This window comes from Gadus morhua, chromosome 19, assembly GCF_902167405.1.
Source record: "Gadus morhua chromosome 19, gadMor3.0, whole genome shotgun sequence".
NCBI lineage: Eukaryota > Metazoa > Chordata > Actinopteri > Gadiformes > Gadidae > Gadus > Gadus morhua.
In genome coordinates this window covers 10,128,159-10,143,029 of record NC_044066.1, presented here as the reverse complement: position 1 = coordinate 10,143,029, position 14,871 = coordinate 10,128,159, and the positions used below count along the sequence as shown (strand labels likewise).

Below are 14,871 nucleotides of genomic sequence, written 5' to 3'. Positions count from 1 at the left end.
CTAACGATCAAACATTTTCAGCCTAGACAAATGGTTTAAAGAGGCCTTTGAGACTGTAGCCATGATTAAGGGCTTTTCAAATACACTGGACTTGACAAGACTAGCAGGGCCGATTATGTTGGCACTGCTCTCTCTGCTGCTGCTTTGCTCAAAGGTCCATGGGCGGCCTATGAGGCTCGTTGTATTGGAGGGAGGACTCAGACTAACAGTGGAAATCACATCTGTTTCAATGTTTCACTATCGCTGCTTTGAGTTGCTTGCAAGATACATTCTCTAGCATTTTGACTTTGTTTCAATCAATGTCTTTCTTTACGAACTAGGTGGTGAAATATAATCTGATTTATCCATACAAAGCCTTTCTACTGTATTACTCCTGTTTAGAGGCAGGGCTAGAGGAATAGTTCGTTTAGCGAGGAAGAGATCATCTAGTCTAAAGCTGAGGGCTCAACATGAGAGGCTTAGCTCTAGTGACCTTCTCAAATGGAGAGCTTTGTGGGTTGCAGTCCCTGGTCTATCTGGACCAGACTATCTATCCCCTCCTCGTCCCTATCTTCACCTTCCTCGTCCTTTCACGTCTCCTTCTCCTCCCGATCCCCTCCGTCCTCTCCTCTCCCTCCTCCTAATCCTCTTCCTCCACCTTTTCCTCCTCTTCTCCATCTCCTCCTTCTCTTCTTTCTTCTCCTCCCGTTCTTCCTCCTCTTCCCCTTCTTCCTCTCTCTCTCTCTCTCTCTCTCTCTCTCTCTCTCTCTCTCTCTCTCTCTCTCTCTCTCTCTCTCTCTCTCTCTCTCTCTCCCTCTCCCTCCCTCTCTCTCTCCCTCCCTCTCTCTCTCTGTCTGTTTATACAGATCATGAGCAGGAGCATGTTTAGTGGAGTGAGTCCCTCCCAGACATAATGGTGGTAGGGAATAATGGTGGTTCTGGTTGTCAGTTGCCATTTCCTGACGACAGCTGTTGAAGGGAAGGTTCCCAGCGACGCTGAGCCGAGGTGACAGAGTCGCGGTCCTGCTACTAATTGGACCACAAAGACAGGGATTTTCCACTGTTCTCTGCCAAAAAAAAGAATCCTTTTTGAGACTGGTTAAAGCAATGCATCCATAGGTATAAGAAAGTGGTGCGATCGCCATGACCACTGTGTCTTTGTTATATATATATCTTTCATGTTGGAAGGTCTTGACTCTTACCGATATTTGTTTATTGGAAAAGGGTTCTTACAAAGTTCTTACTCTTCCTTGATCGATAAAGCCAATGGGTCTTTTGGAGCTATGAAGGGTTTCTGCTTTTCATTGTGAGCGGCCACTGCCAAATGCCACTTGTTTTAGTCGTGCTTTTAGTGTGTTTAGTTCTAGAATCTCCTATCTTTCCTCTGTCCCACAATGACACAATGTTGCTAACGTCACTATTCTGAAGTCCTATTCTCTGTGGTATTCTCCCTCCATCCCTTATCAGGCCCTCTCCCTCTCCTCCTCCACCTCCTCCTCCTACTACCTCTCCTCCTCCTACTCCTACTCCACCTCCTCCTCCTTCTCCCTGTCCTCCTCCACCTCCTCCTACTCCACCTCCTCCTCCTTCTCCCTGTCCTCCTCCACCTCCTCCTCCTACTACCTCTCCTCCTCCACCTCCCCCTCCTTCTCCGCCTCCTGCACAGCCTCCCGGCATTGCACAAGCGTTTGTCTTGTCACCTTGCCCGATAGTCCTTTCCAGGGATGGGACTCATTCCTCAGCCTGCTGCTGCAGCTCACCGCAGCGGGGGGGGGGAGGAACCCGATGTTATAGTAAATAGTTGTGATGGTATTTTGCCTCAGAAGAATCTTCCCGCCGCTGCTGACTGAGACACAGAGCGGTCGGGTTACTTTGCTTTCGTTATGTATATTTGCTTTCGGCATGTATTTAGTGTTCATCAATAACTCATCATTCAGCGTGATGATATGAAAAAAAATAGGGACTAGAATCAACGTACAGTTACATTCCTTTAACAGAAAATAAAAGCCTCTCCTCCAAAATAAAAGCAATAAAATAAAACTATATTGTGCATTGCCTACCCTCCAGACTTCAAGCGAGTTAAGAATCTATAATGTATAAGCACATACTTTTCTCATACACATATATGTGAAAAAAGTATAGATAGTATAATTGCAGGACTATTATTGCTGAAAGACACAAAATTGCTGTGCGTTTTTTTTTCTTCTTTCAGCAAGTTATGTGGGAGCTCACATATATCTGTCTGACAAAGCAGACTAAACATTATCCGAGGGTCAGACACATGGCCCATAGGCCTCTCTCTCTCTCTCTCTCTCTCTCTCTCTCTCTCTCTCTCTCTCTAGACTCGTGGCGTTTTATTGGCTCTGCTTCGTAACATACAGCGTAGACCAGATCACAGAGCCACATAATCAGAGAGGACTGATGGTCTTTAAATGGACAGGCAGGGCCCCTCACAGTCTTCTGGTCTCGAAGGCCTGCTCCTCTCACTGTATGGCTCCTGTCTTCAATGCTATTTCATATTTAGTTTATTACATTGAGGGACAAATCAAATGGAGTTTCGGATACTCAATATTAAACAATAATGCATGCAAGTAAATGACAACCGTCAAGAACAAGAAACTGATAGCTCTAGACAGACACTCGTTGTTGGTGTAGTAAGGGTTATACCAAATGCCCTGATGAGTGCTGTACAGCCAAGTGTACAGAATAATTTGGGTTAGGTTAGCGTGAGGGCTAACCTGGCCCCGATCATTCATCTGCTGCAAGCTCAAGTGTAGAAAAAAAGCTTCCTGTGCATAAGAAACAATTCTATTGTAGGTTTGTTTTTTTGACAGCTCAGGTCGGGGGACGTGTCTGGACAATGAACCTCTGAAACGAGACTTCCTGTACCCAACAGTGGCCCCCGGGCAGGTGTACGACGCAGACGAGCAGTGTCGCTTCCAGTACGGATCGTCCTCCCGCCAGTGCAAGTACGGGGTAAGAAACCAGTATCCAGTCACGCCGTGAAACCTGTTCACAAAACCAGCTCTTAATTGGTTCTGAAGGTAACCCTACTGGTGTGTTTTTCAGCAGCATCACGTCACAAAAAGAATCACTAACTAGCTAGTTAGGTGAACGCTAATTCAAAGTATGCTAACTGATTTGCATGATAGAAACCTGCATTCATTAATTTTGCCCCGCCTTGCATTCAATTGAGCTCTCATTTGATCAAAAGTAAGCTCGAATTTTACTAGGTGGCTAATTAGCCAAATAAGAATAAAATATTTCGAGCTGCAGGCCTATGTGTGATACAATGCAGCATCTCCCACACTCTCCCACCTTGTCTAAACTTGTTCAATTCACATTTTTCCAAAATAACCATGATACCTACATATGAATTAAATAAATCGTCATTCAAATTGTTATTCAATAGCTAGCTAATTAGCGAAGCTATTGAAAATGCACTATTTACAGGGCCCAGTAGCTACACACAAATTCAGCCTTTGAAAGAAATACACTTCCTTCGTTAGTGTTTTTGAGTCCAATCCTAGATTAGAGTTGTGGAGCAAGTGTTGCCAAACCAGACAAAACAACTTGTAGAGCAGTTGTGTCTTTATCCAACAATAAGAGTTGCTGCTACCACCAATGTGTTGAGTCTTTGGAAAGTAGTTAAGTAGTTTATGGAAAGTAGGAAAATATAACTGAAGGTTATGGTTACAATTTGGGTTAGGGTAATTTGAGAGTTGGATGGATTCTTTTCAATTTATTTGATTAAATATTAATATTCAACTTAGCATTATAACAATGCATAATAATAGCTTGGTTCTGGACTAGCAGTTGGGGAAGAGAGAGAGAGAGGGAGAGAGAGAGAGAGAGAGAGAGAGAGAGAGAGAGAGAGAGAGAGAGAGAGAGAGAGAGAGAGAGAGAGAGAGAGAGGGAGAGAGAGAGAGAGAGAGGGAGAGGGAGAGGGAGAGGGAGAGGGAGAGGGAGAGAGAGGGTGAGTAAAAACACAGAGCAAGAGAGACAAAAAGTAAGAGTGTGAGAGAGTCAAAGAGAGAGAGAGAGAGAGAGAGAGAGAGAGAGAGAGAGAGAGAGAGAGAGAGAGAGAGAGAGAGAGAGAGAGAGAGATTGATAATGGCTGACTGGTACCAGGTTGGTAAGATAAAGCTCTTGGCTGGCGTTTACAACCTTGCAGGCAATTTGTGTTGGAACTTGGAACCAATATATCTGCTGTGTTCTGGGCTGGCTCATGAGAAGGAAACTTTTTCACATTGTCCTTCACGCAAAAAGACAAACAACTGAAGACAGACTATTCCAATTCCTCACAAGGAATGGAAAAAAACAAAACAAAAACAGGTAGGCTTATTTGTTATGGATTGCGGTCACGTCATCAAGGGATCTCTCTGACGTAAACAGAGGATGTTGCTGTGAAGACACATGTCTGAAAAATATGATTGGACATAAGGATATTATGTATAGTTAGATTGGCTCCAATTTAAACTTTGAGACGTCTTTATGTGGGTGACAGAGTTAGGAGTTGGGAGTCACCTAGCCGGCCCAGAATTTTCCACTTTTTAAACTTTGAAAAAATAAAAAAGACATATGCATAGATAACCAAATGAAACGAAAAGTTCAAAGACATACAGAGTGATGACTCTCTGAGATTACACCACACAAGGATTAGCGTCAATCATTACTCAAACAATATCATCAAAGCAGCACACATAATATAATAAAGAGCGGATTTGGCTGCTCTGACCTCTAGTCTCCGCTTGATGATAGCATTTGATACTAAGCGATGAGGGATGGATGTGTTTTCCCCCCCCCCTCTCCACTCCCTATCGTACAGTATGGGGATGAACTAATGTTGACGAAGGGACCCCCCAGGGAGGGTTTAGAAACACACAAACACGCAAGACAACCGAAATAAACAGTTAAACGACAGCCTGAAATAATTGGTGATCTCATTATATTATATTTTCTTATAATTAAGATTATTTTTAAAAACGAGATGACAAAGTGTGTTTTAAAGGAGATGAGCAGATTTTCAAAGGGCTCGTGTCGAGCTCCTTCGGTTTGTTGACTCATAAGCACAATATGATGGTTTGGAATCAGCATGAAACCAGTCAATTTATGACAGGATGAATAAGTCCAGTGTATACAAAGCTTCTATATATCTAGACAGCCGCAGACACACACAGAGACTGATGTTTCTCCCCCAACATTTGAATTGAGACATCTAATATATTATCACTCCTTGTAGGGCAGATTGGTTTTGTTTAAAGGAGACATAGTATGGTGTTTTCCCAACAAGTAAACATAGTATTTGAGTTCTAGAAAACATGTTTTTGAAGCTGTTTGCTGGAAATAATAATAGGAAAACATCTGCCGAGTTCGTCCGCCGGAACTGCTGGTCCACTGGTCCACAAAATCTTAGCTTTGCTCTGATTGGAGGGGAGTGGGGAAGTGGGAGGTAATATTCAACTGTGCCCCCTTCCTACGTAGGAGGGGGCGCCGAAACTGACTCGCTCGTTTGGTAACTGTAGGTAGGATATTTTCAGAAATGCATATCTCACTAAAAACATCATGTACAGACTTTTTTCAAAGTTGTTATGCGTGTGGGAGCACCAGAGACCCAAAACAACACCACAAATCCCAGGAAAAGTGTTGTTTTCATAATATGTCCCCTTTATCAAAGCTTAAGTCTTGTTAATAGAGGTTCCCTTTTCAACAGTGCACCATCAAGATCCCCCCTTCATTCCATAAAGACAATACTAAAAAGCAATTCTACTATCATACTATAATTGAACACTTTAAAATGTAGAGACTCAGGCTTATTACGTTCTATGTAACGAAAAGATGTTGAGTCTAAGACGTAAAACACCTTTTTTATACTTTACTACACAAACCTGCACAGCTCGTGGCAGACGCATTCTTGTCGGGTGACAGTTCTAACAGGCAGAACCCTGTAATAAAATCACACCTCGTGATTTATTAACCCACATCAAGAACTCAATTAGGGCTAAATTAAAAGGGGTTGTGGGGGGATATCCAAACTATACCTTCACGCATCTGCACTTTCAAAATGAAAAGCGTAAGTGTTACCGTTTCCCTGAGAACTGACAGCAGAGCGCACAGAAATCCCAGAGCATCCTTTGATGGTTATATTAGCCCGAGACCCTCGTGGAGAAACCCCCCTCCGTACCCTCCTTGTCCTATCAGAGATAGAGAGACCTCTTCTTCTTCTTCTTCTTCTTCTTCTTCTTCTTCTTCTTCTTCTTCTTCTTCTTCGTCTTTGCATAAATCCATCAGCCTCAACATCCTGACAGGCTGGGGTTTTGAGGCGCTGACCTTTCGGTGCAGTCGAGATGGAGAATGGAACCATGGGGGGCTGGGGGGGGGGCTTATTGGATCCAGCTGGAGGAGGGTGAGGGGGGGGGGGGGGGGGGGAGCGAGTGGCAGTTTGCTGCTTTATTTAATCTGGATAGGCTCAGAAAGCAGTGGGGCCGAGGGATGTGGGGATGGTGAAGGCGGGGGGGGGGGGGGGGGGGGGGGGGACTACCTAGTTGCTGACCTCGTTGCACGGGGGGGTCAGTATGTGTTCCGCGCTATCATAACTCTTGTTCATGGGCAGCTCTTCTGCTATACACAGTTGTCCTGTAAAACGGCCCTTTGAAGTTTGGAGATGGGAGACGCAGCCCAGTTGTTGTTTTTTTTTACCGGGGGCTCCTAATGTGCGCTGGTGCACGGCTTGTTCTTGTAGCACACACACACTTGTATGGTTTTATTTATTTCGGGGGCGGCCTGGTTTGACATTGTTCTCCATCGGTTCGTGTCCATCTCTGTCTCTCTCTCTCTCTCTCTCTCTCTCTCTCTCTCTCTCTCTCTCTCTCTCTCTCTCTCTCTCTCTCTCTCTCTCTCTCTCTCTCTCTCTCTCTCTCTCCGGTCTCTTTACGAGGCTCTTTCTATCTTGTCTGTTCTTTATCACACACTGACACTCACACACACACACACACACACACACACACACACACACACACACACACACACACACACACACACACACACACACACACACACACACACATACATACACACACAAGCATGCATGAGCACACCACAAACACACATACACACACACACACACATTTACACGCACACATACACACCTTTCGTAATCCTCCAGTAATCCTTTAGTAATTAAGTTGGACGTGTTTCAGGGCTCAGAAGAAGGAGTTTCCTTGAGTGTTCCAGAATGTTCTAGACGGCGGAGGGAAGGAGTGTTCTAGAACGCTCTAGACTACAGAGTAGAAGAAGCAAACACGAGAGAGACATGAAGTCATAAATATTTGTCCAAACGTTTTTTTCTTCAGAGGAGCGGGATTGTCCGTTGCTCAATGCTAATTCCCCTAAAGAGACAGGATGGGATTTGTTGAACTGATGTCACGTCCCCCTGTGATCTCGGAGATGAACGTCAGCAAACAGTGATGATTCAGCGGACGATGAATCTCTCCTAAGAAAACATTTGCAGCGGCGGATGACCATACTCGTATTGCTAATGATGTCAAATGGACTGTGATCAAAAGCACATGGTCTGTGGAAATACGCGACAATAAAAGATGGTGTTTCGGGGGGGGAGGCCCTGATCGACCTGCCTCCGATCCACTTATTAGTCTGCCTTGCACAAAGAAGAAAAAATAGATCAAAATTGTGCATAGAGAAATGTTTGTGACCCCGATATCTTCTCCCCCTCCAACAAACATGAACATGGACCCCACAAGGACGGTTCCCTCCAAATAGGGTCCCCAGAGACACAGTCCCCACAAATCCGGACCCGAAAATACAGTCCCCGCAAATATGGACCCCACAATTACTTTCCCTACAAATCCCGGCCACATAAATATACTCTCCAGAACCCAGACCCCATAAATACAGTCTCCACAAATCCAGGCCCCATCAATGCAGTCCCCACAAATCCAGACCCAGGAATGCAGTCCCAACAAATCCAGACCCAATCAATACAGTCCCCATAAATCTAGACCCCAAAAACACTGTCCCAACAAATCCAGACCCATGAATGCAGTCTCCACAAATCCAGAACCCATCGATACAGTCCGCACAAATACAGCCCAATGAACGCAATCCTCACAACCCGGACCCCATAAATACTGTCCCCACAATCAAGACCCCATCAATGCAGTCCACATAAATCCAGAACCATGAAAGCAGTCCCCACACCGCTCTTCTGACCAACTTGCTATTGCCTTCTTTCCTAGGAAGTGTGCAGAGAGCTCTGGTGCCTTAGCAAGAGCAACCGCTGTGTCACCAACAGTATCCCCGCTGCCGAGGGGACCCTCTGCCAGACCGGCAGCATCGAGAAGGGGGTGAGCGACCTTTTGACCTTTTTCTTTTAATACTTCCATACAGTACCCAAAACAAATAACAAACGACCGAAATTAACGAACGAACCGCGTTGACCGAATGACCCTCATTCGGGCGGCGCGTTTTTGATTTGCCCCGTCTCCACAAAGCTCTGGAATTGGGTACTATTCCCAGTGTCTACTCACGCATGCTTTCACATAAGAATACGCTAACACACACACACACATATATACACACACACTCACACACACAAGCATATACATGGGTGCCAAGCTTTATGTCATCGGTCAACTGTCCACGGTACCCAGCCAGGTTACGAGAGAGAGAGAGAGAGAGAGAGAGAGAGAGAGAGAGAGAGAGAGGCAGATTTAACATGGATTACGGCGGCCATTGTGGGTGGATGGTCCGGGGTCTCAAAGGGAAGAATGGCAGCGTGTCACAAGCTGTCACCCATCATTACCGTTAGGTCAGCGGAGCCTTTCAGGACCTGGGGCCCACAGAGGGGGGGGTGGGGGGTCTGTGCTGTGCAGGAGGCCCCAGGTTTAGCCCGGGGGCTTTGAAGTAGCTTTGGGGGCAGCGATGGGAGAGCTGCTGGTGTACCCCGTCTGCCCCCGCCCGTTCCAAAGGAACGCGGATGCTGAGCCGAGATGTAATGGAAAGAGATGGAGAGAGGCCAATAGGAGGGAGGGAGAGGACCGGCCAATAGGAGGGAGGGAGAGAGGGGCCTGGCCAATAGGAGGGAGGGAGAGAGGGGCCTGGCCTATAGGAGGGAGGGAGAGAGGGGCCTGGCCAATAGGAGGGAGGGAGAGAGGGGCCTGGCCAATAGGAGGGAGGGAGAGAGGGGCCTGGCCAATAGGAGGGAGGGAGAGGACCGGCAAATAGGAGGGAGGGAGAGAGGGGCCTGGCCAATAGGAGGGAGGGAGAGAGGGGCCTGGCCTATAGGAGGGAGGGAGAGAGGGGCCTGGCCTATAGGAGGGAGGGAGAGAGGGGCCTGGCCAATAGGAGGGAGGGAGAGAGGGGCCTGGCCAATAGGAGGCAGGGAGAGGACCGGCAAATAGGAGGGAGGGAGAGAGGGGCCTCACCAATTGGAGGGAGGTAGAGAGGGGCCTGGCCAATAGAAGGGAGGTAGAGAGGGGCCCGGCCGATTGGAGGGAGGGAGATAGAGGACCGGCCAATAGGAGAGAGGGAGACAGGGGCCGGGCCAATTGGTGGGTTAGAGTGAGGGACCTGGCCAATAGGGGGGAGAGAGTGAGGGACCTGGCCAATGGGAGGGAGGGAGAGAGAGGACCAGCCAATAGGAGAGAGGGAGAGAGGAGCTCGGCCAATAGGAGCGAGGGATAGAGAGGTCAAGCTAACAGGAGGAATGAGCTGCCCGGCTAATGGGAGAGAGAGGGAGGCCCAGTCAACAGTAGCGAGTGAGAGAGGAGGGGGAGAGAGGGAGTGGTGAAGCAGTGAAGGGGGAGGTGATTGAGAGACAGGGAGGGTGGAGAGGGATGTGGGCGATACAGTGTCTGTGGTTGGTCCATAAGAATCCTGGGTGTTGGACCAGACTGAGGCTAGGGGGAGTCAGAGACTGTACCTCCACTGTTATCTTACTGTGAGTGTCTGTTGGAGCTCACCTCTCGCATGGTCATCAAACTGTTTATAGGGTGTTGAAAAAACATAAAACAGGTGTACATTCCCCCACACACATTTATGCACGCACACAGAAACACACACACATGCCAGCATGCACGCACACACACACACACACAAACACAAACACACACATACAGCCATGCACGCACACACGCACATACAAACAAACACACACACATAAACATACAAGCATGCACACACATACACAAACACAAACATATGCAAGCATGCACACACACACACACACAAACACACACAAACACATAAAAAACACACACACACACACACACACATACAGATACACAAACACACACGCATACATATACAAGCATGCACACACACACACACACACACACACACACACACACACACACACACACACACACACACACATACACACACACACACATACACACACACACACACACACACACACACACACCACACACCACACACCACACACACACACACCCGCCCACCGAACATCTTCTTGCTTCCAAACACGTGACAGAAAACGCACGGCTCGGGATCTCTCCGGCCAGACGAATGGTAACCCGGCCGCCCTCTCTCCCCATGTCCCCCGAGCAGTGGTGCTTCCAGGGGGAGTGTGTGGGGTTCGGCACCTGGCCCCAGAGCGTGGACGGAGGCTGGGGCCCCTGGTCCACGTGGGGGGAGTGCAGTCGGACCTGTGGTGGGGGCGTATCGTCCTCCATGAGGCACTGTGACAGCCCAGCGTAAGTAGGCAAAGTAAGCCACAGCCAGCTTAACACATCCAGTCCGTCGTATGCCCTGGCCTCCGTCAAGTGTTTGTTAAAAAAAAAGTGGTGTGGTGTGTGTTATTGTGCGTGTGCACGTGTGTGTGTGCACATTTGCGTGAGTGTGCCTGCATGTGTACGTGAGTGTGTGTTTGGGAGTGTGTGTGAATGGATAAATGAGTCTTATAACAAATGTGGTGTGGTGTGCGTCAGTGTGTGTGTGTGTGTGTGTGTGTGTGTTTGTGTGTGTATGTCAGTGAGTGTCCATGTCTGTGTTTGTGTGTGTGTGTGCGTGTGTGTTTGTGTGTGTAACTAGATGAATGATGACCCATAGCCTTCTGATAGGGACCACAGACTAATGTTTGCATTGTTACTGCACATCAAGAGAGAGAACCCACCAACAAGTCCAGCCTATTTTCCGAGATCTGCACTTGCACCTTTCATCACCATTGGATGGATTTAGTGAAAAGAGGAGAATGGTGGCGCACATGTTAGACTAACAGAAGGAGGAACAGAGAGATCCGGCAGAGGTTGTGCTCTAATGTAGTGCACCTGTGGAAGGTACTGTGTTACCGAAGTACAACTCCTTTGTTTACACGTCGCATTGCTCTCTTGTGTTTCTTAGCCCCTCTGGAGGAGGAAAGTATTGTCTTGGAGAGAGAAAGCGCTACAGATCCTGTAACACAGACGTAAGTATACATAATGACCTCCTCCTCGCTTCACTTCGCCTCGCCTCTTCCCCCTGCCTTCTCTTCTCCGCTTCTCTGTCCGGCTCTCCTCATCATCGTCATCTTTTCTCCTCTCCTTTCCTCCTCTCCTCATCTCTCCTCTCCTCTTTCCTCCTCTCCCTTGTCTATCTCTTCTTCTGTGCTGTCATCTCAGTATTGTGTATAAAACTCTCAAGAGAAGAAGGCGCTTGTCTTGCCGTAGCGAAATGCTGGGCTCTGGTATGCCCCGATTGTTGCAGCGTGGAACAGATGCAGAGTGCGTCCACCCAGACACACTGACCTTAGATGGATTTGGCCTGTCACTGAAGCCCTGGCTATCCTTCTCGCTCCTCTCTGGCTCCGCGTTCAGGCAACTTTGTCTGCCCTGTGGTGGATTTAGATTGCGTTTTAGTTTCGTGTTTATAATCTTTTTGTTGACAGCAAAAAAAATAATGGCCCTAGGACACGGTTTGACTCTGCCTGGGTTTTATTAGTCGAGAAAGTAAATGAAACCGATTTCAAGTAATTATGCATGCTCGTGATATAGTTTGATGCCCAAAAGTTATTTATTCTTCATCATTTGACGGATGTCATTTGTGTCGAAGCCTGGAAGGCTTTTCCATGTGTACTTTATAAAGACAATGTGATTTAAATCTTTTAACAGGGAGGGGGGTGAATTTGCGTAAAACCAATATTTTTGCAGTTTCTGCCTTTTTCACAATCATCCAATAAAGTATGTGCGGTGAAAACGGTGCCAGCGAGTGAGCCAGTGGGCACAAGAGACAATAAACACCTATTTTCCTTCCTTCTGTTTCCAAGCCAATAATTAGACCTCTCAGGTATAAGTTCTCTAAAGGTCTTCCTCCTCAATCCAGGGGATTCTTTGGTTTACCTTATAAGGTTCCCCGAATTGACCAAAGGATGGTTATTCTGCAGCGCAGTGGTAACCACACTGTAAGCAATTTAAAGTTAGAATGTAAACTAACGAAAGATTCTGGCTTCTTTGGGCCAATACGTCTCAGTGTTGTCAGCACCATGTCGTAATCCTGCCTAAATAAGTTACCTGAGAGACTTATTAGATCATATATCTTCAAATAGACTCATCGTCATTTTAGGGGTTTCACTTTCTTGGCTTTTCTTCCCTCCCTTCCTTCCATCCTTTCCTTCCTTCCCTCCTCCGTCTTTCCTTCCCCACTCCTCTCCATCATAATCCAAACCGGGTCAATCGGGGCACTCAGGGTTGCGTTGGGTTGGGGCCCGTAGGAAGACTTAGATGCGAACACTCATAGAGCACTAGATACGTAGACTCTTAGATACGTAGACTCTTAGATACGTAGCCCCTTAAATACTAAGAGCACTAGATACGTACACTCATAGATACGTAGACCCAGAGATACGTAAACCCCTGGATTAGGGCTCTTAGATGCATAGTCTCCTAAGTACGTAGACTCTTAGATACATAGACTCTTCGATACACAGACTCTTAGATAAGTAGCATCTTAGATACACAGTTGTTAGATGCATAACTCTTAGATACGTAGACTCTTAGAAACGTAGTCTCCTAAGTCTGTAGACTCTTAATTAGGACTATTAGATACGTAGACTACATAGACTCTTAGATGCGTAGACTCTTAGATACTTAGACTCTTAGATACGTAGACTCCTAGATACGTAGACTCTTAGATACGTAAACGCTTACATACGAAGTGCCTTAGATACCTGGACCCTTAGATATGTACTCTTAGATACGTAGACTCTTAAATAGGTAGACTCTCAGATACGTAGACCCCTAGATACTTAGAATCTTTAAGATGTATACTATTAGATACGAAGACTCTTAGATACGTAGAGCCCTAGATACGTGGACCCTTAGATAAGTACTCTTTGATCCCTAGACCCCTAGATAGGTAGACTCTTAGATACATAGTATCCAAAACGCGTAGACTTTTAAACACGTAGACCCTCGGATACATAGAATCCTAGACACGTAGCCTCTCAGATACTGAGAGGCCGGGCGGGTGTGCCAGCCTGCACCAGCTCAAGGTCTCCTCGGGCTGAAACTGTGTTTCTCATTACCCACACAAAGACGTGTTTTATTATTCATTGCAAATAAACACATGCAAACAAAGGAGCATTCCTCCAAATGCAAAACACATTGTAGTGCATTTCTACATTGTCTGCAATTTTTCTTTTCTCTTTTTCTGGGGTGGGTGGGTAAGAGTGATATGTGGCAGAAGCCTACAAGGAAACTCGCAGACAACTGCAGACGAGTTATTCCCCTAAATACTGAGTCGTTTATAATGGATATTGTTTTAATAAGCAGCCCCGGAGAGAGACGTGACATATATCATGATGAAAACATAACACTACTAACTCTTGTTTCTGCGTGACATGATCCACGCCATTCCAAACCCTATTTCATCCGTCTCTTATCTGCCTTAGACCTGTCTGGCGGGATCCCGAGATTTCCGGGAGAAGCAGTGCGCTGACTTTGACAGCATGTCCTTTCGTGGGAAGTATTACAACTGGAAGCCCTACACTGGAGGTACGTTCGGCACGAGAGAGAGAGAGAGAGAGAGAGAGAGAGAGAGAGAGAGAGAGAGAGAGAGAGCTCTGCCTCGTCCACTTATAGTCTGTTAGTGGTTCGCGAGCCGGCCGGCCATCTGCTGTGCTTCACGAGTCCTCTGCCGTCTTCTCCACGGCTCGGTTTCCTTTTTTTTCTTTTTATGACTCATCATCAGTGACAGTCTGGAGGGTGACCTTGTTGAGCAAACAGCCTGAGAGAGAGGGAGGGAGAGAGGAGAGAGAGAGAGAGAGAGAGAGAGAGAGAGAGAGAGAGAGAGAGAGAGAGAGAGAGAGAGAGAGAGAGAGAGAGAGAGAGAGAGAGAGAGAGAGAGAGAGAGAGAGAGAGAGAGAGGGGGGTGAGAGAAAGGGCGAGGGGGAGAGAGAGAGAGAGAGAGAGAGAGAAAGGGGGGGGGAGAGAGAAGGCGAGGGGGAGAGACTAAGAGAGAGAGAGACGTAGAGAGAAATACGGAGGGAGAAAGCGTGCAAGGGGGAGGGAGGGAGAGAGAGAGAGAGCAAGAGAGAGGAGGAGGAGGACAGTACGTACGGGATAGACTGGGAGAGAGAGAGAGAGAGTTTGATGGGGAGAGAGAATTCCAAGCATTCCGTAGTGAAGTTTTGTGTGGAGTTGGACGCTCCTGTCGGCCGTCCAGGACGCGGCCGCAGCCTGTCAACTCTGGCCTTTGCACGCGTTGACTTCTGCGTTGTATACACGCAGTCTGGCTGCCGCTGCTGCTGCTGCGGCCTGGAATGAGATCTGGGCTCAAGCTCACCGCATTTTTGGGTTCATTGTGGACCGCCACTGCTGATCCCCCGAAAAATAACAGATGTTACTGGCAGCAGGTTTTCCAAGAATCGTAATGTGGCTT

At 47.1% G+C, this 14,871-nt stretch overlaps 1 protein-coding gene across 3 annotated transcripts in view; it reads left to right on the top strand.

Annotated features, from left to right (window-relative positions):
* Positions 1 to 14,871, top strand: part of adamts6 (ADAM metallopeptidase with thrombospondin type 1 motif, 6) — a 48,699-nt gene that overhangs the window by 15,230 nt on the left and 18,598 nt on the right. For 2 of the 3 annotated variants that reach the window (XM_030342026.1, XM_030342025.1), the window contains exons 11-15: positions 2,814 to 2,955; positions 8,235 to 8,342; positions 10,567 to 10,712; positions 11,359 to 11,422; positions 13,883 to 13,985. In XM_030342026.1, coding sequence (XP_030197886.1) covers positions 2,814 to 2,955; positions 8,235 to 8,342; positions 10,567 to 10,712; positions 11,359 to 11,422; positions 13,883 to 13,985 — 563 coding nt within the window. The remainder of the gene's footprint in view (positions 1 to 2,813; positions 2,956 to 8,234; positions 8,343 to 10,566; positions 10,713 to 11,358; positions 11,423 to 13,882; positions 13,986 to 14,871) is intronic. The other variant, XM_030342027.1, reaches the window with a different exon arrangement.